Source organism: Sceloporus undulatus, chromosome 5 (genome assembly GCF_019175285.1).
Source record: "Sceloporus undulatus isolate JIND9_A2432 ecotype Alabama chromosome 5, SceUnd_v1.1, whole genome shotgun sequence".
Classification (NCBI taxonomy): Eukaryota; Metazoa; Chordata; class Lepidosauria; order Squamata; family Phrynosomatidae; genus Sceloporus; species Sceloporus undulatus.
The window spans coordinates 3979831-4005533 of record NC_056526.1 but is presented as its reverse complement, the minus strand read 5'-3'; the positions used below and the strand labels follow the sequence as shown (position 1 = coordinate 4005533).

Here is a 25703-nt window from a genome sequence, read left to right as displayed (position 1 = left end):
TAGGGCAAGTATTCAATGGAGGGCCTCACACAAATGGCATTCCTTGCCCATAGGGAATCATTGGGGAACGCTTGTCCTTAGGGAAACATAGAGGGCTCCTTGCCCTTAGGGGAAGCCTACTGGCCCATGGGGAATCCTTGGCCGGGGAGTCTTCTTCCCAGCCAGGGCTTCCCTAGTCTGGGCCCGGGCTGGGCTGGCCTTTCCTCGGAGGGAGGGCCTCCCTTTGGAGGCGGAGGGAGGGAGGGAGGGAGCGGGGAGCCGTCGTCGAGTCCCGTCGTGGGAGGATGGAAGGGGCTCAGCCCTCCAGCATCCCCAGCAGCAGCAGCAGCAGCGCCTCCTGCATCTCTCCTGCTCCTTCCATGGAGGCTGTTCGTGGGAATGGCTTCCCCCCCGCCATGGCCGCCTCCAGCAGCGAGTCCGACCCGCTGCTCCTCCGCCGAAGGAGATCCACGCAGGACAACCCCGGTCAGGCTGGGCTGGGGGCTCCTCCTGGGGGGAAGGGGGCGGGAGACCCTCTTTAGGGACCAGCCTTTCAGCCCCCTTGCCCTCTCTCGCCTGGAAGGGGCTCGTGGGCTCCATCCTGACGTGCGGAGAGACGCGTGTCAGCCCCTGCCTGCTTTTCCCACCTGCGCGGAGTTCCTCCTCCCCAACGGCCTCTGTTCCCCAGCCCCGAGTCGCGCCTGGCGCCTGCTTTCCCTCCCTCCCTCCCGCCAGGAGGACCTTGTCTGGTTCTTGCTTTCCTAGTCTTGCCCCTTTTCCCCGCCGGCGTCCCGCCTGTTTCTGGCCCATGCCTGCTTCTTTCTTTCCACTTGCATCTTCTCTGCTGCAGTCTTGTGTGTTTTTCTCCCAACGTGTGTGTTGTCTTTTTCCCACTATTGTGTTGCATGTTTCTTGCATATCAGGTGCTTCTTTCCACTTGTGTTGTTGCGTGTTGCATTTTGCTGTCCATTTGCAAGTGGTGTGTTTTTATCCCCACTGGTCTATTGCCTGTTTCCCCCCCTCACCTGCGGCGTGTTTCTTGCATGTGCCATGCCTCTTTGACTTATGTGCTGCTGCACATTTTCCCCACGTGTGTGTTGCGTTGCGTCGTGTCTTACTTCCACTTGCATGCAGTGTCTCTTTTCCACCAGAGTGTTGCCATGTTTCCTGAATATTCCCTGTTTCTTTCCATTTGTGTGTTGCCAACTCTTCTCTGAAAGGAGCAGAAAGTACATTTTTGGGCGAAAAGGCCAGCTATAAATCCCATAAACAATGAACTGTACTATATTTTGTGTCTTTTCCTCCTCCTTTGCGGCTGCAAAATGTGCGAATGGGGGACGTTGCCCTTTAACTCTGGGTCTAAACTGCATCCACACTGCAGAAATAATCCAGTTTGATACCACTTTAAGTGGCCTGGCTCAATGCAAAATTGTAGTTTGTGGTGGCCCTCTGGGGCCACCACAAACTACAATTCCCAGAATTCCATAGCATTGAGCCAGGCCACTTAAAGTGGTATCAAACTGGATTACTTCTGCAGTGTGGATGCATACTAAAACTGACCTACGCCAACATTATAGTAGAAGCCCTCCATCTTCTTTCCCTTTGGAGCAAACAATCCTAGAGTTCTCACAAAGTTACTTTGCGGAAGGACCACAAGTCCCAGAACCAACAGGGTCAGTAGACCTGCAAAAGTAACTTCCCTGGATCATTTATCTAGGATGATGCAGCCACAGTTGATGCACTTGTAGGGCTTAGCCATGACCTACTTGGGGCTAAGCCCTAATGATGGGGATTTCTTTGCATTTGGTTGGCCCCATCAAGGTATCCCTGTTTGGTGGATTTGGGATGTTGTTGTACTTTGGGATCAGTGGGGATTGCCTTTGAATAGACCCTTATGTGGAGCCAGCATCGCATAGTAGTTTGAGGGTCAGACTGTGACTCTGGAGACCAGGGTTTGAATCCCAGCTCAGCCATAGAAACCCACTGGGTGATCTTGGCAAGTCACACACTCTTGGCCTCAGAAAACGCTGTGATAAGTTTGCCCTAGGGCTGCCATAGGTCAGGAGCGACTCGAAGGCACACAACAGTGGGGTTACCCTACGTCTGAGAGCCAGCCTAGTTTAGTGTTCAGAGTGTTGGAGTAGGAGTCTGGGAGTTCTGGGTTTGAATTCCTGTTCGGTTGTAGAATCATAGAGTTGGAAGAGATCCCAAGGGCCATCCAGTCCAACCCCATTCTGCCATGCAGGAAATCTCAATCAAAGCATACCCAACAGATGGCCATGAAGCCTCTGTTCATAGATCTCTGAGGAAGGACTGTGTTCCACTGTCAGGAAGTTCCTCCTAATGCTGAGGTGGAATCTCTTTTCCTGGAGCTTGCATCCATTGCTCCTTTGTGTCCTATTCTCTGGAGCAGCAGAAAACAAGTCAGCTCCCTCCTCAATATGAAATCCCTTCAAGTATTTAAACAGAGCTATCACATTACCTCTTAACCTTCTTTTCTCCAGGGTAAACATCCCCAGCTCCCTAGTGCCTTTGAGCAAGTCACACTCTCTCAGCCTCAGAAGAAGATAAAATGGTAAACCGCTTCTTAACAAACCTTGCAGAGAAAACCTATAGGTTGGAGCTGACTTGGAGGTACGTAACAACGGAGGATGCCAGTTCAGCAGTGACACCCAGATCTTGGGGGAAATTACTTTTTCTGAGATCCAGAATCCTCTACCCAGCATGGCCCCTAAGAAATATTTATCTTTCTTATGGGATTCAAGATCGTCAAAGATTCAGGACAGGTATCTCAGACCAGACCTACCTACACCAAAGGTACCTGCTCCAAAATTACCTGGGATTTTTCTGTATGCAATTCACACATCTTAGGAACATTATGTGTCACCGGACTGTACTCTGCAAAGGCTTATGCCAGATAAAACTTTTTAAAGCTGCTATAAGACTTGTTGCTGAAATGATGAGAGTTTTAGTGATCAGGTGTAAAGAGGTAGTGTTAAAGATGAATTCTCTTCATTGAGGAGGGAGCTAACTTGTTTTCTGCTGCTCCAGAGACTAGGACCCAGAGCAATGGATGCAAGCTCCAGGAAAAGAGATTCCAGCTCAACATTAGGAGGAACTTGCTGACAGTAAGGGCTGTTCCACAGTGGAACACACTCCTTCCTCGGAGTGTAGTGGAGTCTCCTTCTTTGGAGGTCTTTAAACAGAGGCTGGAGGGCCATCAGTCAATGGGGATGCTTTGATTGAGAGTTCCTGCATGGCAAAACAGGGTTGGGCTGAATGGCCCTTGCGATCTCTTCCAACTCTATGATTCTATGTTCAGTTGTGGTACAGGTTGTCTCCCTTATCTTAAATTTGAAATACTCCAAAATCATCCACACAGGTGGCCAAGGTAGTGACACCTTTCTTTCTGATGGTTCAATGTGCACAAACTTTGTTTCATACACAAATTATTAGAAACTATTGTATAAAACTACCTCTAGGCTATGTGTATAAGATGCATATGCAACTTAGGAGCTGTACATACAGCCCCGAAGGGATGGCCTCCAGCCGCCCCTTTCCTAGCCGGATTAGGGCCATGCCAACCTCATTCTGCAGCCCTGATCCAGCCTTTCCATGGTGCGAATTTCGCCTTAGAAAGGGTGCAATAGCTGCAGTAGCACAGCTATGCATGCTCCTTTGGTGCTGCGTCGTATGGAGACAGTGCCAGAGGAGCACAGTGATGCTGCATGCCATGTGGAGCAGTGTGCAGCATCACGGCACCCTGGGGACGGAGTTGGAGTGTGCATCATGAGGACGCTACACCCTGACTATTATTATTATTATTATTATTATTATTATTATTATTATTATTATTATTAAACTTTATTTCTATAGCGCTGTAATTATACACAAAGTGCCAGTCTGTATAGGGCCATAAAAGAATTGTGTGTTTAGATTTGGGTCACATCTCCAGCATATCTCATTATATACAGTACATAGAATAATAAACTCATAGAGTTGGAAGAGACCACAAGAGCCATCCAGTCCAAGCCCCTTCTGCCATGCAGGAACTCTCAGTCAAAGCATCCCCGACAGATGGCCATCCAGCCTCTGTTTAAAGACTTCCGCATATCTGCATATACAGGTATTCCAAAATCCAAAACACTTCTGGTACTAAGCTTTTCAGATAAGGGAGACTCAACCTCTACATTTCAAAAAACCCAGGGATTCACACTTTTTCATGTTTGTGTGCATCTATATTTTTTGCCTAAAGCATCAATAGACAGATCTGTGGGGTCTAGTACAATTTTGTTAAGATGCTCCATGATGTCTGTTCATCACAGTTCAAATGGATAGAAGACAGATCGGTAGATCCCATTTTCTAAACTAGCTTCCTTTCCAGACAGCGAAGTGCAAACTTTTTTGTTATGCAGAATGCTTCTAACAGCTGCAAGAATCCCATATTTGTACAAAGAGAAAGGCATTTAGAAAGTTGGCCCAGGCAAATGCCATCAACTGAGGTCAGAGTACCTAAAATAGTAATATCTGGTTAATCTAAACTTCCTTTCTCTTTCAGTCTCTTCTAGCTTGGCTAATGCTGCCTGTGAAGTTGAGCTATTTCTTTGGTTTTGTGTGCTGTCATGTCAGTTTTGACTTAGGGTGACCCTGGTATAAAAGAGACCATGTTGTAGTTAAAAACCCTGTTCAGATCTTGTAAACTAGTCTGGGCTTCCTTGACCAAGTCAATCGCTCTGCAACATGGACTTCTTATTTTCCTACTGCCTTCTGCTTTGCCCAGCATTGCAGGTTGAGCCTCCTTTATCCAAAATGCTTGGGGCCAGAAGTGTTTTGGATTTCCAGTTTTAGAATATTTGCATGTACATACTGAGATATCTTAGAAATGGGACCCAGGTCTAAAGGCAAAAATCATTTATGTTCTATATATACCTTATACAGAGACAGTGTGGTGTAGCGGTTGGAGCATTGAACTCTGACTCTGGCTTCAATTCCCGCAGGGTAATCTTGAGCGGGTCACATGCTCTCAGCCCCAGAAAACCCTGTGATAGGGTTGCCTTAGGGTCAGAAATGGCACGAAGGCACACCACAACAGCAACGTATACCCTATATAGCCCAAAGGTAACTCTATGCTGAATGTTTTCATATTTTTGTGCCCGAAGCCAAATTTGTGTACCCTGAACTCTCAGAAAGCAAAGATGTCACTATCCCAGGCACCCAAGTGGACAGTTCTGGATCTGGAGGATTTTGGAATTCCGGAGAAGGGAGGCTTAAGCTGTATTGTCTTTTCGAATGAGTCACGTTATCTCATGATCTGTGCAAAGTGTGTTGGCCTCAGTTTAGTCATTTTTGGCTTCTGGGAGAGAGTTGAGATGTGATTTTCTTGGACACATTTATTTGTCTTGCTGTCACATTTATTCTCCAGAGCCACATTTCAAATGAGTTAAAAACTTGCCTCGCTGTCAGTTTTTTACCAGTCAGTGTCTAGCTTTCAGGGCTGTTTCATACACAACCTTCACCTTCTCCTCCTCCTTGTATTGTTAAAGCATAAATCTTCATGGTTGGTGAAGCTCTCAGTCCTTATTGCCCAGAATGGCTGAATGGATGCCAAGCAGTCCATCAGGATGGGCAAAGGTCCCATCTTTAGGAACTTGCTACCTCAGATTTACCGTGGGTCACACAATATTTCTAATTTGATCCCATACCACCAAAATAGATGCAGTTTTCTTAGAGGAAAAAAATCCCAGGCTATAGGGAGCTTGATTCTCCTTTAAAACAGGGTATGTGTTTTACCTTGTGTACCTTGTGTTAGCTACTTTGAGTCCCTATGTTGGGAGAAAGGTGGCATCCATCATTTTCTGTGGGGTTTTCAGGCTGTGTGGCTTTGTTCTGGAAAACTTTATTCCTAACATTTTGCCTGCATCTGTGGCTGGCATCTTCAGTTAATAGTAGTAGTAGTAGTAGTAGTAGTACCACCTTGTTTTTCAAGAAAATTGGTGATGTTTTTGGTGACAAAGTCAGAGGCAGCATGGATCCTTAAAACAGGCTTGTTAAAGGGGTTGGAGGATTTTATCTGAAATCTAAGGCTGCATCTACACTGCAGAATTAATGCAGTTTGACATCACTTTACTTGCCATACTCAATGCTATTGAATTCTGGAATTTGTAGTTTTGTGAGATATTTAGCCTTCTCTGTCAGGTCGTTCTGGTGTCACAACAAACTACAAATCCCAGGATTTCATATATTAAAGCGGTACCAAACTGCATTTATTGTGCAGGCCAAATGCATCTATTTGGAAGCAAATGTCGTAGACCAATTTGTGTGAGAGCCAAACAAGAGACACTACTATCTGGCCATGAAATTGGAGTGAACTAGAGAAGTGGTAGGTCCTGGTTTGGGAAAAGTACTTTTTGGTGCTTTGGGTATCCTTGGCATAAGTGTGTGATTCATCTGCAATACTATGCAGCCTCTCTGTGTGCATAACAATGGAATCAGACTTTGAATGTTGATGTTGGGGTGCATCTGCACTGTGGAAATAATGCAGCTTGACACCGCTTGTAAGTGCTGCAGCTCCATCCTATGGGAATCCTGGGGTTTGTAGGTGTTTTTTTTTAAAGGTCTTTAGCTTTCTCTGCCAAAGAGTGCCAGTGTCATCCTATAAATCTAGGATGCAGCTGTGGCAGTTGGTGTCAAACTGCATTATTTCCACAGTGCAGATGCACTCATACAGAGCAAGCAGAATGGTCAATGGTCTGAAAGCCAAGCTCTGCGAGAAACAGTTGAGGAAGGTGGTTGTCTTTAGCTTGGAGAAGATCAAGTGGTGATGATGGAGTGAACTTGTTTTCTACTGCTCCAGAGACTAGAATGAGAGCCAATGGATTCAAATTACTGTATATACTCATGTATAAGTCTAGAAAGTTTAGTAAAAAAAATGCTCCCAAAACCTGGTCAGTGTAAGTACTGTACTGTACTTTAATTCTTATAAAACAGGGAACCGTCCTCTGGTGAAAGGCAAGAGTGTCGTCTGTTCTGGAAGCACTCACACTCCCTTCGTATTCTCTCATTGATGAAGCCTTTAGTATGAGCACAGTCAGGCCAGCTGGAATTTTGTAGGTTTTTTGGCACTGTTTTCCTTTGCTTCATCCTTTGCATCCTTTGTTACACACCCCTTTGTGTTATTCTCAATTTATCTGCAAGTCATATGTAAATCCAAAATTTTGGCCCCAAAACCTGCCCTCAACTTATACATGAGGTCAATTTATAGTTGAGTATATATGGTATAAGAAAAGAGATTCCACCTAAACATTAGTTGTGGTGGTAGTGATGATGATAATGATGATGAAGATGGTGATGATGATTTGTTTATAGCCCGTCCATTCACAGAGAATCAGGGTGTGTTACAACAGAACTTTATTGGAAGAGCTGTTCAACAGTGGAATAGACTGCCACAGAAGGTACTGGACCACTCTTTACAGATCTTTAAACATAGGCTGGGTGCCCATCTTTTAGGAGTGTTTTAGTTCTGTATTTCCTATGGCAGGAGGTTGAATTAGTGGTCCCTTGCATCTCTGCAATTCAATGAAAAGGCAGCCAACAACCAAATCCCTGAATACTTTCTAATACCTATTATAGGATACAAGACTCAAATAGTAAGTGTTGCTCTGTTGCAGAACTGCATAAATATCAGTGGAATTATTTTGCTTGTAAATGATATCAGTAGGAATTCCTTCAAGGAGAACATGCCCAGAATTAGTTTCTTAACTTAGTCTATGCACAATGTTGATCTCCTTCCTACACATCTGGCTTCTTTCTGATTGCATTGCTTCATTTTGTGGGTTGGTCATTTTGTGGAAGTAAAACAAGTTTAATGTGCAAATCCTGATTGCAAGAGTCTTGATCCTCCGGTGAAAACATGTTAGAATTCAAAGTTCAGTCTTTCCAAAGGTAGACTTTGACCTTTAGGTTCAGTAGAGCTTCTGTACTCATCTAAGCATGTACAGAATTCTAGTCCTAATATTGAGCGCTGTATCTACACTGCAGAATTAAAGCAGTTTGACACCACTTTAACTGCCACGACTCCATCCTATAGACTCCTAGGATTTATAGTTTGGTGAGGTATTCAGCCAGAGCTGTCAGAGAGGTCAAGTGCCTCACCAACTACATATCCCAGGAGTTTGTAGGATAAAGTCTTAGCAGCTGAAGGGGTATCAAACTAAGCTATATAAGACATAAATAGAATGATGGGGAGAAACCTCCAATTTGATAAGGAGAGTTGTTTCACTCTGAATTTAAGAAAATTCTGATTGAATAAAACAGAAGATTACGTAATTAAAAAATCTTTTAATAGCGGCACACTCTGTAATAGCCTTGGGATGGAAAAACAAGCAATATGGGGGGGAATTGGTTGCATTATATTGCAAAATATCTCTTATTTGCTTATTTAAGAGAGAGAAAAGGAAAATATAATTAAGTTAAGGAAATGATCTGGTGGGAAAATTGAGTTGTTGGATTGAGAAAGTTAAAGCTGAAAAGGGGTACAATGAAGTTAGGTAAACTATTAATAAAATATTCCACATTATAGGTACTGAATACTAAATCACTTGTTTATAGCCATTGGAGGAAGGGAGAAAGGGGTGAAAAGTATGTGGTGTGATAATGGTAATATTTAGTAAGGATTTTATAATATGTTGTATAGTATGGACCATAAAACTAATAAATAAAGGGGGGAAAGTGGTGTCAAACTCCTTTAATTCTGCAGTGTGGCTGTATGCCTTTTTGTTCTTCAACGTTAAACTACAAAGATTGTGTCGAAATCAATCTGTAAGATAATGACAAACAGCCCCCATAAAACAAATCAAATATGACAGAACCATACCATAAAACCACACATTACACTAGTATACAGTGTGCTGTAATGTCTCTGTGATTTATCTGACCAGTTTATTTGTATCAGTCAGTTATTTGGGTTTTTTAGTTCTTTGTGGGTTTTTCAGGCTATGTGGCCATGTTCTGGAAGAGTTTGTTTCTGACGTTTTGCCAGCATCTGTGGCTGGCATCTTCAGAGAAATTTGGGGGGGGGGGGGGCTTCCTGCATCAACCCAAGACTACTATGCCATTTTTAAAATACCACTGTTGGCACACTTTTGGAAATTTAGTTGCCTTGTGTCACAATGCTGGGTGGAAAATTTCCAGGTGGATGCAGAGGCAGGTAAGATTTGATGGATAGAGTCACTGAGCTGATGATTCACCTGAGATGCGATGATGAGGCATAAGATAAGATGGACTGAAGTCCATGGAAAGCTTGCACCATAATAAATTTGTTAACTCTTTAAGACACTTGGTTGGATTTGGATCTTTGCTCCAGGGCCAGCTACTCTCTTATCTGGATAATCCAGGGATAAATCTACACAGAGTCAATATGGTAGTTTACCAAACATTAAGGGTGCCTCTGTTGTTGTCATTTCCAATGTGTGGCAACCCTATAATGGAGTTTTCTTGGCAAGTTTCTTCAGCGTGGGTTTGCCATTGCCATTTTCTGAGGCTGAGAGTATGTGACTTAACCAGTGTCACCAAGTGGGTTTCTGTAGCCAAAGAGGGATTCAAATCCTGCTTTCCAGAGTCATAGTATAACGCTCAAACCACTACACCATTCTGGTTCTCTCAAGGGTACATCTACTCTGTAGATATAATGCAGTTTCATACTATTTGTAAGTGCCATTGTTCCATCCTATGGAATCCTGGGATTTGTAGTTTTTAGAAGAGAATCAAATCGTTATTACTATCATAGACCAGCACAATAGTTTTAACAAAGTATTTAACCTTCTCTGGCAAAGACTGCTGGTGTCTCACAAAACTACAGAACCCAGGATCCTGTATGATGGAGCCATAGCAGTTAATGTGGTCTCAAACTGCATTATTTCTGCAGTGTATATGCACCTTTATTCCAAAGCACCTTTTAATTCTACATCACTGGGTATTTTTGGGCAAGTTCCACTCTCTAAGCCTCAGAGGGTGGCAATGGCAAACCCATTCTGAAGACACATGCCATGAAAACCCTGTGATAGGTTTGCCTTAGGGTCGCCATAAGTTGGAAATGACTTAAAGGCACACAACTCATACAGAGAGACACAAAATCAGCACATGGTTGCAAAAACATCATGCAAGGCACCATATTTTCATTCAGTGTGCTGTATATGGTAGAGGTTGTTCTTGGTGTCATTGTGTGCAGCTGCTTTACATTTCTTAATTGCAAATCCTTATCTTGTCTGGTAATGACAGCAGCTGAGCAGGTGGAAAACGGTACATTGGGAACACAGCAGGGGACAGGATCTCTGGTCATATTTTGCACTCAAGTCTTCTGCATCTTTTTGGAGGCATCCTTGATTGAAATGATGACTAAATAGTGTGAGGATTTTTGCATTCTCAGAGCTAGAAGGATGAGCTCATGAAACAAGGTCTGGAAAGCACCAAGCCCTGTGAGGAGCGGCTTAGGGAGCTGGGTATGTTTCACCTGGAGAAGAGATGGTTGAGAGGTGACATGACGGCTGTGTTTAAATATTTGGAGGGATGCCATAATGAGAATGGCGCAAGCTTGTTTTCTGCTGCTCCAAAGACTAGGACATGGAGCAATGGATGCAAAATACAGGAAAAGAGGTTCCACCTAAACATTAGGAAGAACATTTTGATGTAAGAGTGATTTGAAAGTGGGATATGTTACTGCCTCAGAGTGTGGTGGAGTCTCTTTCTTTCGAGGTTTTTAAAGAGAGGCCGGGTGGCCATCTGTCGGAGTGCTTTGATTGTGTATTCCTGCATGGCAGAAAGGTTGAACTGGATGGCCTTTGGGGGTCTCTTCCAACTCTAGTATTCTATGATTCTGTATTAGCTATGCTTCTGTTTAGCCAGTCAGTCCAGACTTTGCTAGATTAACAGATTTCTGCTTCCATCTTGGTGTTTAGACTCCACCATCTCCCAGTTTTGGAACCCAGAGGTGAAAGACAAGATTTTCCTTGCAAAGCAACAACTTCTTCCTCCCAACCCTCTCAAGATTGCAATACCTGAAATATTTTTCCAGCTGGACATGCGACTTCTGTTAAAGGATTTTCACAAGAAGCTTGGCTTTATCTTGATGGCCTTCCTTCTCAAACAACCCAATCTAAACTGGCCTATTGTTTGTCTCCCTGCGGAGAATGCGAGGGAACACCAATATGGCTCCCATGGCGTCATTTGAAGGGCTTTTGCAAATGACGTCATCTTTGTGTTCAGAATGTGTGTGACCTCGCACGTCTTATGTGTTTGCTCGCTTATCCAAGCAAACTGTCCCTTCTGCAAGGCAGACCCCAGATTTTAGCTGAACTTGCACTCTTTCACCCCTCTGGTACACAGAGTGTTGTTAAAGCATTAACAGTGAGTGCTTTGTACACATTCTTGAGCTATTCCTTGCAACAACTAGGCTGATCCTAGGCTACATCTATAGTTGTAATCGTGTCTAGATCAATGGTTCCCAAACATTGGTCCTCCAGGAAATTTTGGACTTCAACCCCCTTAAGTCTCAGCCAACTTTGCCAACTGTTAGGAATTCTGGGAGCTAAAATCCAAAACATCCAGAAGACCAAAGTTTGAGAATCACTGGTTCTAGTTCGAAGGAGGGGGTAGTACCACTCTATTCTGCTTTGGTCAGACCCTGAGTGACAGACATCCTCCTTTACCAGGACATGTCCTACAATTCAGCCCTTTGTCCAGGAGGAATTCCAACATGACTTCCACTTTGAGCATGGCTAAGAAGCATGAATTTACATTTATATTGTTGTGAGCTTTTGTTCTGTTCCTTGAATTACCCTCCTTTGGGGTTACAATATTTGGTCACCCTCGTCAGACCTCACCTGGAATACAACAGGCCCTTAGTATCTGCAGTGTTTTGGTTCCAGAGCCCTTCTGTGGATACCAAAACCAGTGGATGCTCAAGTACCATTATGTACAGTGAAGTAGTAATATAGTGTCCCTTATTTAAAAAAATGGCAAAACCAAGGTTTGCTTTTTGCAATTTATATATATTTTAAAAATAGTTTCAAGCCATTGATACTTGAATCCATGGATTTAAAAATCCATAGAAATGGAGGGCTGACTGTATTGTGTCCAGTTCTGGGAACCACAATTCAAAAAGGGTGTTGAGAAGCTGGAGTGTGTCCATACGAGGGTGACCAAAATGGTGACGGGTCTGCAAACTATAAATCCCTATGAGGAGAGGCTTAGGGAGCTGGGTGGGGTTAGCCTGGAGAAGACAAGGTTAAGGGGTGACATGATAGTCATGTTTAAATATTTGAAGGGATGGCATATTGGGGATGAAACAAGCTTCTGTTCTGCTGCTCTAGAAAGTAGGACCCGAAACAATGGATGCAACCGACAGAAAAAGAGGTGGTTATCTTTAACTTGGAGAAGACTGAGTGGTGATACGATAGCCATCCCTAAATTTCTGAAAGGACATCAGGTAGAAAATGGAGCAAGCTTGTTTTCTCCAACTCCAGAGACGAGAACACAGATCAGTGGATTCAAATTATGAGAAAAGAGATTCCACCTCAACATTAGGAAGAACTTCCTGATGGTAAGAGCTGTTCGAAAGTGGAAGACGCTGGCTGGAAGAGTGGTGGAGTCTCCTTCTTTGGAGATTTTTAAACAAGAGGCTGGATAGTCATCTGTCACAGGGAGGGCTTCTATTTTGTATTCCCACATGGCAGAAGAGGGGTGGATTGGATGGCCCCTGAGGGTCCTTTCCAACTCTATGATACTAACTCTGCAAGGTAGCTAAATACATCTCTTAATAGCAAATGAGAAAGCTGGTACTTGCTAAGGATGCTCTAACTCAGTGATTCCCAAAGCATGGTCCTCCAGATGTTTTGGACTTCACCACCTAGAATTCCTGAACTTTTCCCAAGCTGGCAGGGACTTCTGAAAGTTGAAGTCAAAAACTAAAGTCCTCTAGCTGCAGTTCCTGCATTGAGCTGTGAGTTGGACTCTATGGCCTATCTATGAGGCCCCTTCCAACTCTGATTCTGTGGTTCGTTATTGATAAATACATAGCATTTATTGTTATTTTCCTAACCTTTTCTGGTCTATTGTTTCTTTTGGAGTAAACTCTTAATAGAATCCTTCCTGGACTACAGTGAAGGATTTGCAGAATTCCTGCCATACTCCTTTATCTGTTCCTTCAGGAATATTTATAAATGGCTGGATCTGGAGATTTTAAGGAGCTGTACAAAAATAATGGACAGGCCTAACTCCCAGTTAGATTAACCCTCTTTCAATCAGTTGCTGAATAAATGAATCACTGCTTACATAAATCATATTCATTTGGTGAATCTGCCCAAGTTTGAAAGCCATAACAGATGCACTCAGGTTTGCAACAAAGGAAACGTTTTAAACATATGTCTAAATAGGAAAGATTTATGGAGCATGTCCAATTTCATAAGGAAGGGTATTCACAGACTGAGTGGCACATTCGAGAGAAAGACGTTGCTCCTTCCAGTCCTTTCTGGCTTTTTAAACTGGTAGAGGCTTGTCGGTGTAATTGATTACCTTGGTGCACATCATATGAGCCTCATATTGGCAGGATGTGTTTGCTTCAACATCTTAGGGGGATTGTTTTGGCTTCGTTGGGCAAAGTGGTGACTTTGTTAGTTTTATAAGGGGTTGCGTTGTGTCATGTGGGTCTGGGAAGAAAGGCAAACTGGAAATCCCCTTCATTCCACATTCATATCAGTGCAGTCTGCCTGGAACATGTTATCTTCTCAGCGCTGTCTTTCTTAATTGTAAAATTTATATGCAACATTTTAGGGCCTTTCGGAAATAACATGGAAAGAATAAGGGTAGGCTGCTACACCACACAAATGAAAAACAGTATGTGCGAAAGTGATCTGGGAGTCTTAGTAGACCACAAGCTGAACTTGAGTCAGTAATGTGATGCGGCAGCTAAAAAAACCCAATATGATCTTAGACAGCATCAATAGAAGTGTATGTTTAGATCGAGAAAAGGAATAGCGCCACTCAGAATCATAGAATCATAGAGTTGGAAGAGACCGCAAGGGCCATCCAGTCCAACCCCATTCTGCCATGCAGGGAATCTCAATCAAAGCAACCCCAAGAGATGGCCATCCAGCTTCAGTTTAAAGACCTCCAAGGAAGGAGACTCCACTACACTCCAAGGGAGTTTTGTTCCACTGTCGAACAGCCCTTCCTGTCAGGAAGTTCTTCCTAATGTTGAGGTGGAATCTCTTTTCCTGTAGCTTGCATCCATTGCTCTGGGTCCTTGTCTCTGGAGCAGCAGAAAACAAGCTTGCTCCCTCCTCAATGTGACATCCTTTCAAATATTTAAACACTCCATTCTTCTTTGGTCAGGCCTCGCCTGGAATACTCGGTCCAGATTCTGGTCACCCAATCCAACCCATTTCCACCAGACAGGAATGCACAATTAAATACTCCTGACAGATGGCCATTTAGCCTCTGTTTAAAAATCTCAAAAGAAAGACTCCAAATCAGCGGCTTCTACTGTTGAACAGCTCTTTCTGTCAGGAAGTTCCTCCTAATGTTGAGGTGGAATCTCTTTTCATGTAGCTTCCATCCATTGTTCCGGGTCCTATTCTCTGGAGCAGCAAAAAACAAGCTTGCTCCATCACCCTTTCAAATATTTAAACAAGGCTATCATATCACCTCTTGACCTTCTCTCCTCTAGGCTGAACATACCCTAAGTCTCTCCTTAGAGGGCTTTATGATTTCCAGACCCTTTGCTATTTTGGTGGCCCTCCTCTGGACACACTCCAGCTTCTCAACATCCTTTTTCAGTTGTGGTACCCAGGTGAGGCCTGAACAAAGCAGAATAGAGCACACTATTACTTCCTTCTAGACATTGTATTTGTCTTGGTGCAACCTAGAATCATGTTGGCTTTTTTAGCTGTTTACTCATAATCAGCTTGTGGTCTACTAAGCCTGATGTTCTTAATGTTGAAGTGGAATCTCTTTTGCTGTAGCATCTATTGCTCTGAGTCCTATTCTCTGAAGCAGCAGAAAATAAGCTTGTTCCATCCTCAGTATGAAATCCCTTCCAATATTTAAACAGAGCTATCCTGTCACCTCTCAACAGTCTCTTCTCCAGGCTAAATATACCCAGCTCCCTAAGTCTCTCCTCAGAGGACTTCATGGTTTCTAGACCCTTCACCATTTTGGTCACCTTCCTCTAGACACACTCCAGCCTCTCAACATCCCTCTTGAATTGTGCTGCCCAGCACTGTTTGTCAATTATTTGTCTATGTGACAACTGCAGAAAAGTCTCTTGTGGCCTCAGAAACCACAGTTTCTTGAGGCTCCTGGCATATGCACAGTGCGTAACCCAAATAGCAGGGTGGGTGGGTGTGATTTGTGTGGCTTGCTTTGCACACAGCAGGATTGTGAGGGGTTCCGCCACTTGGCCGTCTCAAATCTGTGAGCCCAATTCTGGAAGGAAAATATGTATATATCAAATCCTAGAGTGCTTTTGAGTCAGACCTCTTGCCTTCCAGAGTTCCCCAGAGATCTGGAACACAAGTCTGAGCTTCACCGGAGGGGGTCTCTCTGCGACAGGCATTGCGCAGCCGTAAACAACCCCCATGGAGAGCTGGGGGACATGCACTCCGGGTCCCATCACTACGGCCATGGCTTCGTTACGCCCAGGATGCTTCCAGGTAAATGCAGGGGACGTAGTAAGGCATGGTACCTTTGGCACTTGGATTTCCCCAGCTGGACAGGTGCAAACACAAAAAGAGAAGATCCAGAGTGCCTCCGCTCTTAGCTCCCGCTAGTATCAGATGGCATCAGTCAGGTGGCACAGAGTCCGCTCCAGGTCATAGTCCAAACTTTAATGATAATCCATCCTCTACACTCAGTCTTCTGGTGGACATTTACTCCATTCAGCCAAGACTAGGTTGGCAACTGTCAGCTAGTTCCCAAAATTCAATAGTACTGCTCCATGACAGTTAAAGTGTTGTCAAACTGGATTATTTCTGCAGTGTGGATGCAGTCTTAGTGGGTTTTTTTTTCTTGATGTAGATGGTTGGTGAAGTCATTTCTTCTGGCCAGCTTTTTCTGACAAGAGACTTTACATTGATGCAAATGCTTTATGCAGGTGGTTTTAGTTTCTTAAAGGTTGTACAAAGTTGGCATCTTGTTCAGGGCTGTACAGGAGTACAGGAGTGGGGCCTAGGAGGTACCGTAAGTTTAGCTTTTAGCAAGGAGTGGGGAGCTGAATCAGCTTTTGTGCATTGAAACAGTGCAAGGCTGAGTTTGCCTTTTGCACAATCGGTTCCACAGTGGTGAGATTCAGTGCTACATAGTTCCCTTCCACCAGTATAAAGATATTGCTGTGTCCCTTGCCAAAGTTTCACGGTCTCCCACTTTCTTCTCAGTGATCCCGAGTCAGTCTTGTTGCCCTCTTCACTCCGAGGAAGTGCAGACGTGTGATGCCTGTCTGATGAAAACCACCATCACAGCCGAGAACGAGGTGGAAGCTCACAAGCTCTCCAACAATTACAAGGTTTGTATGTTCGCCATTAACGAGGGAGTCAAATGGCAGTATGTGGGGGAAGATACAGGAGATTATCACACTAAGGCCAATTCCACAACAGTCATGCTATTGGAAGTGAACAGGAGCATTGTGCTATCATGATCTAAATTTCCAGTTTTGCAACTGCGATATAACACCGGAACAAAAACACAAGAGGAGCGCATTTACGTTCCACATATCAAAATCGTTCTCATGGCTGTATTGTTCATGTATCATTATTGCAAAGTTCTACGCATGTGTCCCTTTACCTGCTATAACGGGACTGTGCGTGTCCGAAAAACAATTTTCCATCTCAAACAAAACTAATCAAAATTCAATATTCAGTATTTAAGAACATACAGTAATTCTTCTCCAGTTTAAATAAAAACGTGCTCTGTAGTGAGAAATAAGACAGAAATCGATTCTGAGAATGGTCCTACAAGTGACAAGGAAGTCCCTGTAATGAACAGGAGTCTGGGAAACAGGAATGATGTCGGATCCGCAATAGTGTGCATGCATCATTAATCGCTTCCACGCCTCTGCAGTCACATGAACGGAGCGATATCAGCAGATTGTTTATGGAGTTTACCCATTAATAAGAAGTTATGAGATGATTCTAGCTGGGAAAAGTACTGGATGCGTGTGGTGTCGTGTGAACGATTGTGATATAATGACAACAGTATTTCCTTCCATTTTATAACCCCATGTGATAATCTCCACAAAGATGGGAGACTCCCACATATTAAAGAGGAGAGGTGCGCATCTGTTCTGTTTTCCTTGTCTGGAGCATTCCCCTTCACTGTGGAAGAGAACAACTTGGTTTCTCTCCTTGACCATCTTTGGCTGATTTTGGTAATATGCAACAGAGAGAGAGTGAGGTTCACTAATCAGTGCATATCAACTCCAGTTCTGCTGCTGTTGCTGATCATCATCATCATCATCATCATCATCATCATCATCATCATCATCATCATTCTTATATAAATATATATAAATATAAAATATTAATTAGTAAAACAGAGAGGTTCAGGTTCTCCTGGCATATCTGTTTTGAGATGAGGTTTCTTGAGTTTGCAGAGCATCTTTAACATTCAAAACTATAAATAGTGTGGTACCCTTTAACTACATCTTCAAATGGTGCCATATCCATTAACTGCATTTAACTGCACCTTCCTCTTCCACCAGTCCTAGGAAATGGAGTTCAGCATTGAGAATTGTGTGGCCCTTTGTTGCACTGCAACTCCCAGCAGCCCCAGCCAGCATAACCAATGGTGAGGAAAACTGGGAGTTACAACCCAAGAACATCTGGAGGGTTGCATAGTTCCCATCCCTGTTGTAGCCAAAGGTCCTTTAGCCCATTCTCCCCTGAACTGTAGATTTCCAGATGTTTTTGGACTATAGCACCCATCACATGAAGCCAGGCTGGAGGTCTGTTAACCTAGCTTCCCCCAAACTGTGGTCTTCCAGATGTTTTCAGAGTACAACACTTCTCACCTGAGGCCAGGCTGAGTGGGGATGATGAGTGTTGCAATCAGCCAGATTGGTGCTGGGAATGCCAGATTGGAAATCCTGCCTTATTAACCTCCATCACAGACAGAACTATAGTTACCAGTGATGGGAATGGCCATACTGTATGTTTAAACTGTATTTTAGCAAATGCATATTCTACGTTCCCTCTTACAGTTTGGCTTTAAGAAATGGAAGAGTCACGTCACGGAACGACCCTGGGAAGACCGCTCAGAAATCGTGAAGGAGCTCTACTCAGACCTGAACATCGTCAGAAGCCCTTCAGGTATCCCAAACCAGGCAGCTTCCTCTGATCAGAGCATGGGAAAATTACTTTTAAGGACTCCCAGAACTCTCCATCCAGCAGGACAAGAAACTAAGCTGGCTGGGAAAGACTGAGAACATCAGTCCAAAGAGTACCTTTTCCAAGCTGTATTCCAGCCCCTATTTTAGCATAGCAACCATCTGAATAAAAAGATATAAAGACATCCTGCATCATCTTTGAGAGGAGCAGAGAAAAATATATTTCTAGCACATGCTTTTGTGGACTCCAGTTCACTGCATCATAGATTCACAGAGTTCGAAGAGACCCCTCCAGGGACATCCACTCCAACCCCTTTCTGACATGTAGAAAGACACAATCCATGCACTTCCTGCGACAGATGGTCATCCAGCCTCTGGTTATTATTATTATTATTATTATTATTAAAATTAAAATTTTAAAACTCTTCAAAAAAGGATACTTTACCACTCTCTGAGGGAGTGTATTCCACTGTCAAACAGCTCTTACCCTTACTGTTCATTGTGTCTCAAAATTATGACATTTGTGGGGGCGAAACATAATAGAATCATGGAGTTGGAAGAGACCCCCAAAGGCCATCCAGTCCAACTCCATTCTGCCATGCAGGAAGACACTATCAAAGCCCTCCCTGTGACAGAAGGCTATCCAGCCTCTGTGAAGTTGAAGGCTTTCATGGCTAGCATACATAGTTTTTTTTTTGGGGGGGGGGTCTGAGCTATGTGGCCATGTTCAAGAAGAGTTTATTCCTAACGTTTCGCCAGCATCTGTGGCTGGCATCTTGAGAGAATGCTGGCTGCCTCTGCTTGAAAACCACCAAAGAAGGGGACTCTACCACTCTCCAAGGGAGCATCTTCCACTGTCAGACAGCTCTCACTATCAGGAAGTTCTTCCTAATACTGAGGTGGAATCTGTTTTCCTGTAGTTGTAACCCATTGCTCTGGGTCTCTGGAGCAGCAGAAAATAAGCTTGCTCCATCCTCAATATGACATCCCTCCAAATATTGAAACAGGACTATCGTATCGCCCCTTAACCTTCTCTTCCCCATGCCAAACATACCCAACTATTTAAGTTGCTTCTCACAGGACATAGTTTCCAGACCTTTCACCATTTTGGTCACCAATTGTTTGAATGTTTGAAACCATGATAGCCCTGTTTAAATATTTGAATAGATGTCATATTGAGGAGGGAGCAAGCTTGTTTTCTGCTGCTCCAGAGAAAAGGACACGGAACAATGGATGCAAGCTGCAGCAAAAGAGATTCCAGGTCAACATTAGGAGGACCTTCCTGACAATAAGGGCTGTTCGACAGTGGAACATATTCCTTCGGCGTGTAGTGGAGTCTCCTTCCTTGGAGATCTTTAAACAGAGGCTGGTTGGCCATCTGTCAATGGGGATGCTTTGATTGAGAGTTCCTGCATGGCAGAATGGGGTTGGACTGGATGGCTCTTGGGGTCTCTTCCAACTCTATGATTCTATGGCTAGAGTATACAGGAGCAAAAAGACTTACTGTTTTTGCGATTGCTGTCCTCATTTAGGCTCTATGTTGACGTGTGGAAATGTCTTCTACTTGCTGTTCTTTGGATGGTGGCTATCCTTGCTCTACATCCTACTCTCTCTCGTGATGTTCCTCACAGTGCTGGGTGCTCCCTATGGTGAGTAAGGGGACCAGAGGCCTCCTGGGAGAAAAGGCCTGGCTGCATGTTGGCTGTGTGTTGAGGGGAAAATAGCCTTGTGTTGGAAAATCTCTTGAGATAAAAGTAGTGGCTGTGTGTCAGCTGCATGTTGAGCGATCCCAGAATAAAGGTAGTGGCTTTGTTTTGGTTGCATGTTGAGGAATCTCTTAGAATAAAAATAGTGGCTATGTTTCAGCTGCATGATGAACACTCTCTTAGGATAAAGGTAGGGGTTGTGTTTCAGCTGCACGTTGAGGAATCTCTTAGGATTAAAGTAGTAGCTGTGATGCGGCTGCATGTCGGCTGTGTGTTTAGCAATCTCTTGAGATAAAAATAGCAGCTGTGTGGTGGCCGTCTGTTGGGGTATCTCGGAGTTTGATTTCTCATTCAGCCATGAAAACCCACTAGGTAACCTTGGTTAAGTCACACTGTCTCAGCTCCTGAAAACCCCATGATCTGCTTGCCATATGTCAGACATGACTTGAAGGCACACAGCAACATCAACAAATGGAAAGAGCAGAAGAAAATGCAGCTAGGTTTAGACTATGGAGTCAGGTCATGAGCAGGTTTGGTCACAGGATTCACATCATAATTAACTTATGAGAAAACATTTGAAGTGAGATGAGATCCCCTACCTGTTCTACACTTGTAGAGACAAATTTGTGTGTGTGTGTGTTTAAAGGGACTTTCCCAAATTGCATTCCTTCCTCCATTCTCCCAACTTCAGTCCAAAGGGGGTATGGTTCCTTCTTCTGTGTATTTCGGACTACACCACTTTGCATCTCTAACCATGAATCCTGCTGGCTGGGGAAAATGGAAGCCATAGTCCCAAACATGTGGAAGGCAGTGAGGGCATCCACTTTAGGTGGTAAGATAAGGAAAAAGATAAATTTTTTGATTTGAAATGTCTTTCTCTTTTTCTCCATAACCCTACACCTGCTGACATCCAGGGAAACTTTGTTGGAAACTTGCTGGGTACTTCCTTTGGCCTTTTGGGAAAGTGATTCAAAAGGTAAGTGCATAAGAGAGCAAGGAGCAATTCTTCTATTCTTGCCTCATAATTTTTGTGATCCTTCCCTGCCTCCCGAGTGTGCTTCTCTCTTTCCTCCCATATTCAAGTTTTCAAAAATAAATAACATTTCAAGCATACATTTAGAAGTTTGTCTTCTTCTTACCTGACTTTCAACCATACAATGTTCTTGTACCTAAATTTACCAAATAAATTTTGAAGTTTGCCTTCTTCTTGCTTGATTTCCAAATCTTCAGCCTTCTACACAAAGTAGATTATTTTGGCTTGTTTAACCTTAGATATCTGAGGTCTCTCTCTCTCTCTCTCTCTATCTATCTACCTACCTACCTATCTATCTATCTATCTATATACTGTATATAGAGAGAGAAGCAACGTTAGTTTCTGTTTCCTCCTTATTCATGTCCAGACTTAAATAAGCAGAATTCTTATAACCTTGTTGACTCTCCTTCGATGGTGATTGTCCTTCTGCGTGATTTTGTGTGTGTGTATGCGCATATATGGATTATATACGGATAAACTTTAAAGTAAATATATAACCTATATATCTGCACAATGGGCCCTTGATATCCGCTGGGATTTGTTCCCAGTACCCCCACATGGATACCAAATTCTGTGAATGCTCAAGTCCCATTAATTACAATAGCATAGTAAGGTGTTGTCCTGTATAGAAACTGGCAAAATCAAGGTTTGCTCTTTGAAATGTATACTTTTTTTGAATATTTTCAAGCTGTGGATGCTTGAATCGGTGGATAAAGATTCCATTGATCTGGAGAACAGACTGTATATATATTTTGATACTACTGTTTGCACTTCAGTTAAGACTATTACATTATTAACACCATTATCTCTCTCTCTCTCTGGCTTTTCTTCACAAACACCATTATAAGCCTCTACCAATTCTGAAAGAGCTTTTTGTTTAGCTCATTTTCTTCCAATATTCTAGGATATTCTCTTGTCTTTTTTTTTTTTTTTTTTTTTTTGCAGATGAAAACTTGCAATCACAACTGCAACGTGAAGTTCAACAAATACGACATAATTGCCGAAGGGAACGAGGGAAAGGAGGCTACTCCGCTTCTCACCCGGCCAGAAGAGTCGGCTAACCCTGACCCAGACACACATTGGGTAAGGGACTGGGACCAGGTTGCAAGCCACCACTGCACCCCCAAAATGGTTTGATAAGAAGCAACATTTTGGCCTTAATAATCCTTCCAGGGCATGTGAGTGCTTCCATGTACACCAAGGGTGCACAACTTTCAGAAGCACATTAGTAGGAGAGTTTGGAGAATGGCCCTTCTGGGGGGGAAATGAAGGAAATACTCCCAATCACCCATTTCTTGTGCTCCTTTGCGGCATTTTAGGCTCAGGATGGTTGTGTTGTTGTTGTTTTTTCAGAGAAAGGCCTCTTGAAAACAAACTCTCTTTATTAGTTCTTGGTGCCCATCTGGGACCCTGGTATTTGGATAACATGAGCCTAAAATAGACTGGGGGGGGGGGGCAAAGGTGTGTCAGAAATGCTCCCCAGACTGCCTAGGGGACATTTAGAAGGCAAAAATAATAATTAAAACATTCCACCCCAATTTATTAACACTTGGGGGACAAAAATATGTTTGTGGGGAACCACATTTGGTCCGTGGGTTTCCCTAGCCCATGTATGTCAAGAATCTTCCTTTGCTATAACTTCCTACTTTCTTGTTCCTGTATTATCATGCTGCTTCTCCTCCTCTTCTTCCCTTAATAAAATGTTGCAAATATCGTACTTTGGAAAGAGATATCCAGAGTAATAATAATTAATAATAATAATTTGTTTTATTTATATACCGCTATTCCAAAGATCATAGCGGTGAACAGCAAGTAAGCTAATTTGCCCCCAACAGTCTGGGTACTCATTTTAGTGACCTCAGAAGGATGCAAGCCTGAGTCGAGCTTGGGCCCTTTTGCTGGTCTTGAACTCGCAACCTTGTGGTTTTGAGTGAATGGCTGCAGTACAGTTCGGATGCAAGAAGGTCCTTTAGGTCAATGGTGGGGCAAGCCAGATGGTCCCAAGTTCAGTCCCCATGAGCATCACCAGCTAGAGCTGGCAAAGATCGTTGCCAGAAATCTGGGAGAGCCATTCCTTGTTTGTGTATACAAGACAGACCTTAGTAGGCCATACTGTCACACTCTCCAATTGTCCCAGTTTGTCAGGGAAAGCCCTGGTTAATCCTCTGATGTCCCACATTCTATGTTGTTGTTTTGCCTTTAAGCTGTTTTCGACTTATGATGACCCTAAGGCCATCACTGGGGTTTCTTGGCAAGTCTCTTCATCGTGAGTTTGCCATTGCCATCTTCAGAGGCTGAGAGTTGCCTAAGGTCCCCCAATGAGTTTCAGTATCCGAGCCAGGATTCAAGCCCCGGCCTCTAGAATTACAGTCCAAACTCAAGCCTCTATACCACACGGACTGACTTTTGGTGCTGCTTTGAAAATATCTCAGTTCCTCTCTCCTCTCTTCCTGCCATTATTCCTCTTGTATAAACTTGCTTCAATTGCTGCAAACTGAGTTCAGGGGGGTAAAAAAGTTCATACTCTAATAACTCAACCAGTGCTAGAGGAGGGAAAGTGCTCTTGGCCTTCCCAGTAGGCTCGGGATTTTCTAACATACTGTATATACTCATAGATAAGTCTAGAAATTTTAGTCAGAAAACTAGCTCCAAAAACCTGGATTGACTTAGCCATGGGTCAATGCAAGTCCTGTACTTTAATGCCTATAAAAAAGGGAACCATAATAAATAAAATAATACAACTTTTTTTTCTGTCACGCTTTTTTGTAGCAAGACAGTCAAAGTGGCTACCAACTAAAACATCTATATTTAATATTGTACATAAAATTATAATCCCCCCTTAAAAAGAATTAAATATATTACGGTTAAAAGAGTTTTCAATGTATTAATAATAGCATAACGTGGGCAGGGTGGTGGTAATCCGTGGTGTGAGGGGTATCAGTCTGTCGCTGAGGAATTTTACTCAGGAAAGGCCTGCCAGAAGAGATCCGTCTTGACAGCTTTCTTGAAGCTAAATAGGTAATTTGACGGATCTTGTCCAGCAGGCCGTTCGAAAGTCGAGGGCAAAGCTATAGGGACAGTGAGTCTGAACTATTAATTAGCTTACCTACTAGATCATAGAATAGTCCTTAGAAAAATCTACAACATTATCAGTTAGGCCAGCAAAAGACCTTTAAAGTTGTGGACTATTACAGTTTGAAAATACAAAGATTCAAGTCATTACAGTCCAATTGAAACATGAAAAAGTTACCTCCAAAATAAAATTAAACAAATACAAAGCACAAACCACATAAGGCATATAAACATAAACTATAACACTTGAGGAAAAAATATGCTGACATAAACAATGTCTCCAATTGTTAGAAACCAACAATCTGTCTGCATGATAGCCATTTCAGCTATGGAAGCAAGGAGAAACATTATAAATCCACAATATAGACAGCACTATGTTTCCATGGATTCATTATCCATGGATTCAAATATCCATGGCTTGAAAATATTTTTCAACATATATAAATTGCAAAAAGAAAACCTTCATTTTACCATTCATATAAGGGACACTATTGTATTTAATGGGACTTGAGCATCCACAGATTTCGGTATCCATGACCTGGTCCTGGAACCAAATCCCAGTGGATACCAAGAGCTCACTTATCCAGACCAAACCCAAAAGTGAAACAGACCATGGGACAGAACAAAATCAACCTCAGGAAAGGCCTGAATAATTTGGAGGTTTTCAGGATCTGCAAAAGTCTGACCTGCTGTTTGCTTATTGATGTTTCCTTTCTCTCCCAGCACCGTCCCAGCACCTACGTCTGGCTCCTCACTGGATATCCTTTCCTCTCCCTCATCCATGCCCTGATTTGTTTGGTCTCCTGGCTCCTGGTCTTCTACATCCCCATCGCCAAAATGAACGTCCGTATAATCACCAAGGTCTTGCTCATGCCTCCAGAGCAGGTCCATATACAGAGCCTCCGTAAGGTAAGGAAGCAGACAGAGGGTCGGTTACAGAGGAGGGTTTTGGGGGTGCATATCTACCCAAGCTCTTCTGCCTTGGATGCTAAAGTTTATTTCACTGGGGGTTTGGACTGTTGTATGATAGCTGGACCCTGAGACTCAGAGAATGAAAATGTTGCCTCGCTGGATTGCAACTTGGGCTGCATCCGCACTGCAGAAGTAATCCAGATTGAAAATCCAGATTCTAGTCTGCATTAATAGAAGCACACTGTATAGATCGAGGGAAGTAATAGTAGCACTCTATTCTGCTTTGGTTAGGCCTCACCTGGAATAATATTGGCCCCATACTGGCAGGCCAAACTAAAACTGCTTCGGGTCACTTTGGAGGTATGCTGTTTAAATGATGCTGTGCTAAAGCTATGCTCCAGTCCAGGGGTAGGCAACCTTTTTGAGCCAGGGGCCGGGTTGCTGTCCCTCAGACAACTGGAGGGCCGAAGCAAATAAATAAATAAATAAATAAATAAATAAATTTTTTAAAAAATTAAATAAATAAATAAACCGGGACAAATGTAGGACAAAATTTTCAAATGGAAGACACGCAAAAAAATTTTCTGATTTTTAAAAAAATGTTAATATAAATGCATGTTTCAGAGGCTTC

General features: G+C 43.2%; 1 protein-coding gene across 1 annotated transcript in view; it reads left to right on the top strand.

Annotated features, from left to right (window-relative positions):
* Positions 1-336: 336 nt before the first annotated feature.
* The window catches only part of LOC121932252 (putative cation exchanger C521.04c), a 44872-nt gene continuing 19505 nt past the window's right edge, over positions 337-25703 (top strand). Inside the window, 8 exon segments of the mRNA XM_042470782.1 lie at positions 337-465; positions 15522-15683; positions 16404-16531; positions 18224-18332; positions 19882-19998; positions 20970-21031; positions 22034-22171; positions 24884-25069. Coding sequence (XP_042326716.1) covers positions 360-465; positions 15522-15683; positions 16404-16531; positions 18224-18332; positions 19882-19998; positions 20970-21031; positions 22034-22171; positions 24884-25069 — 1008 coding nt within the window. The 5' untranslated portion in view covers positions 337-359.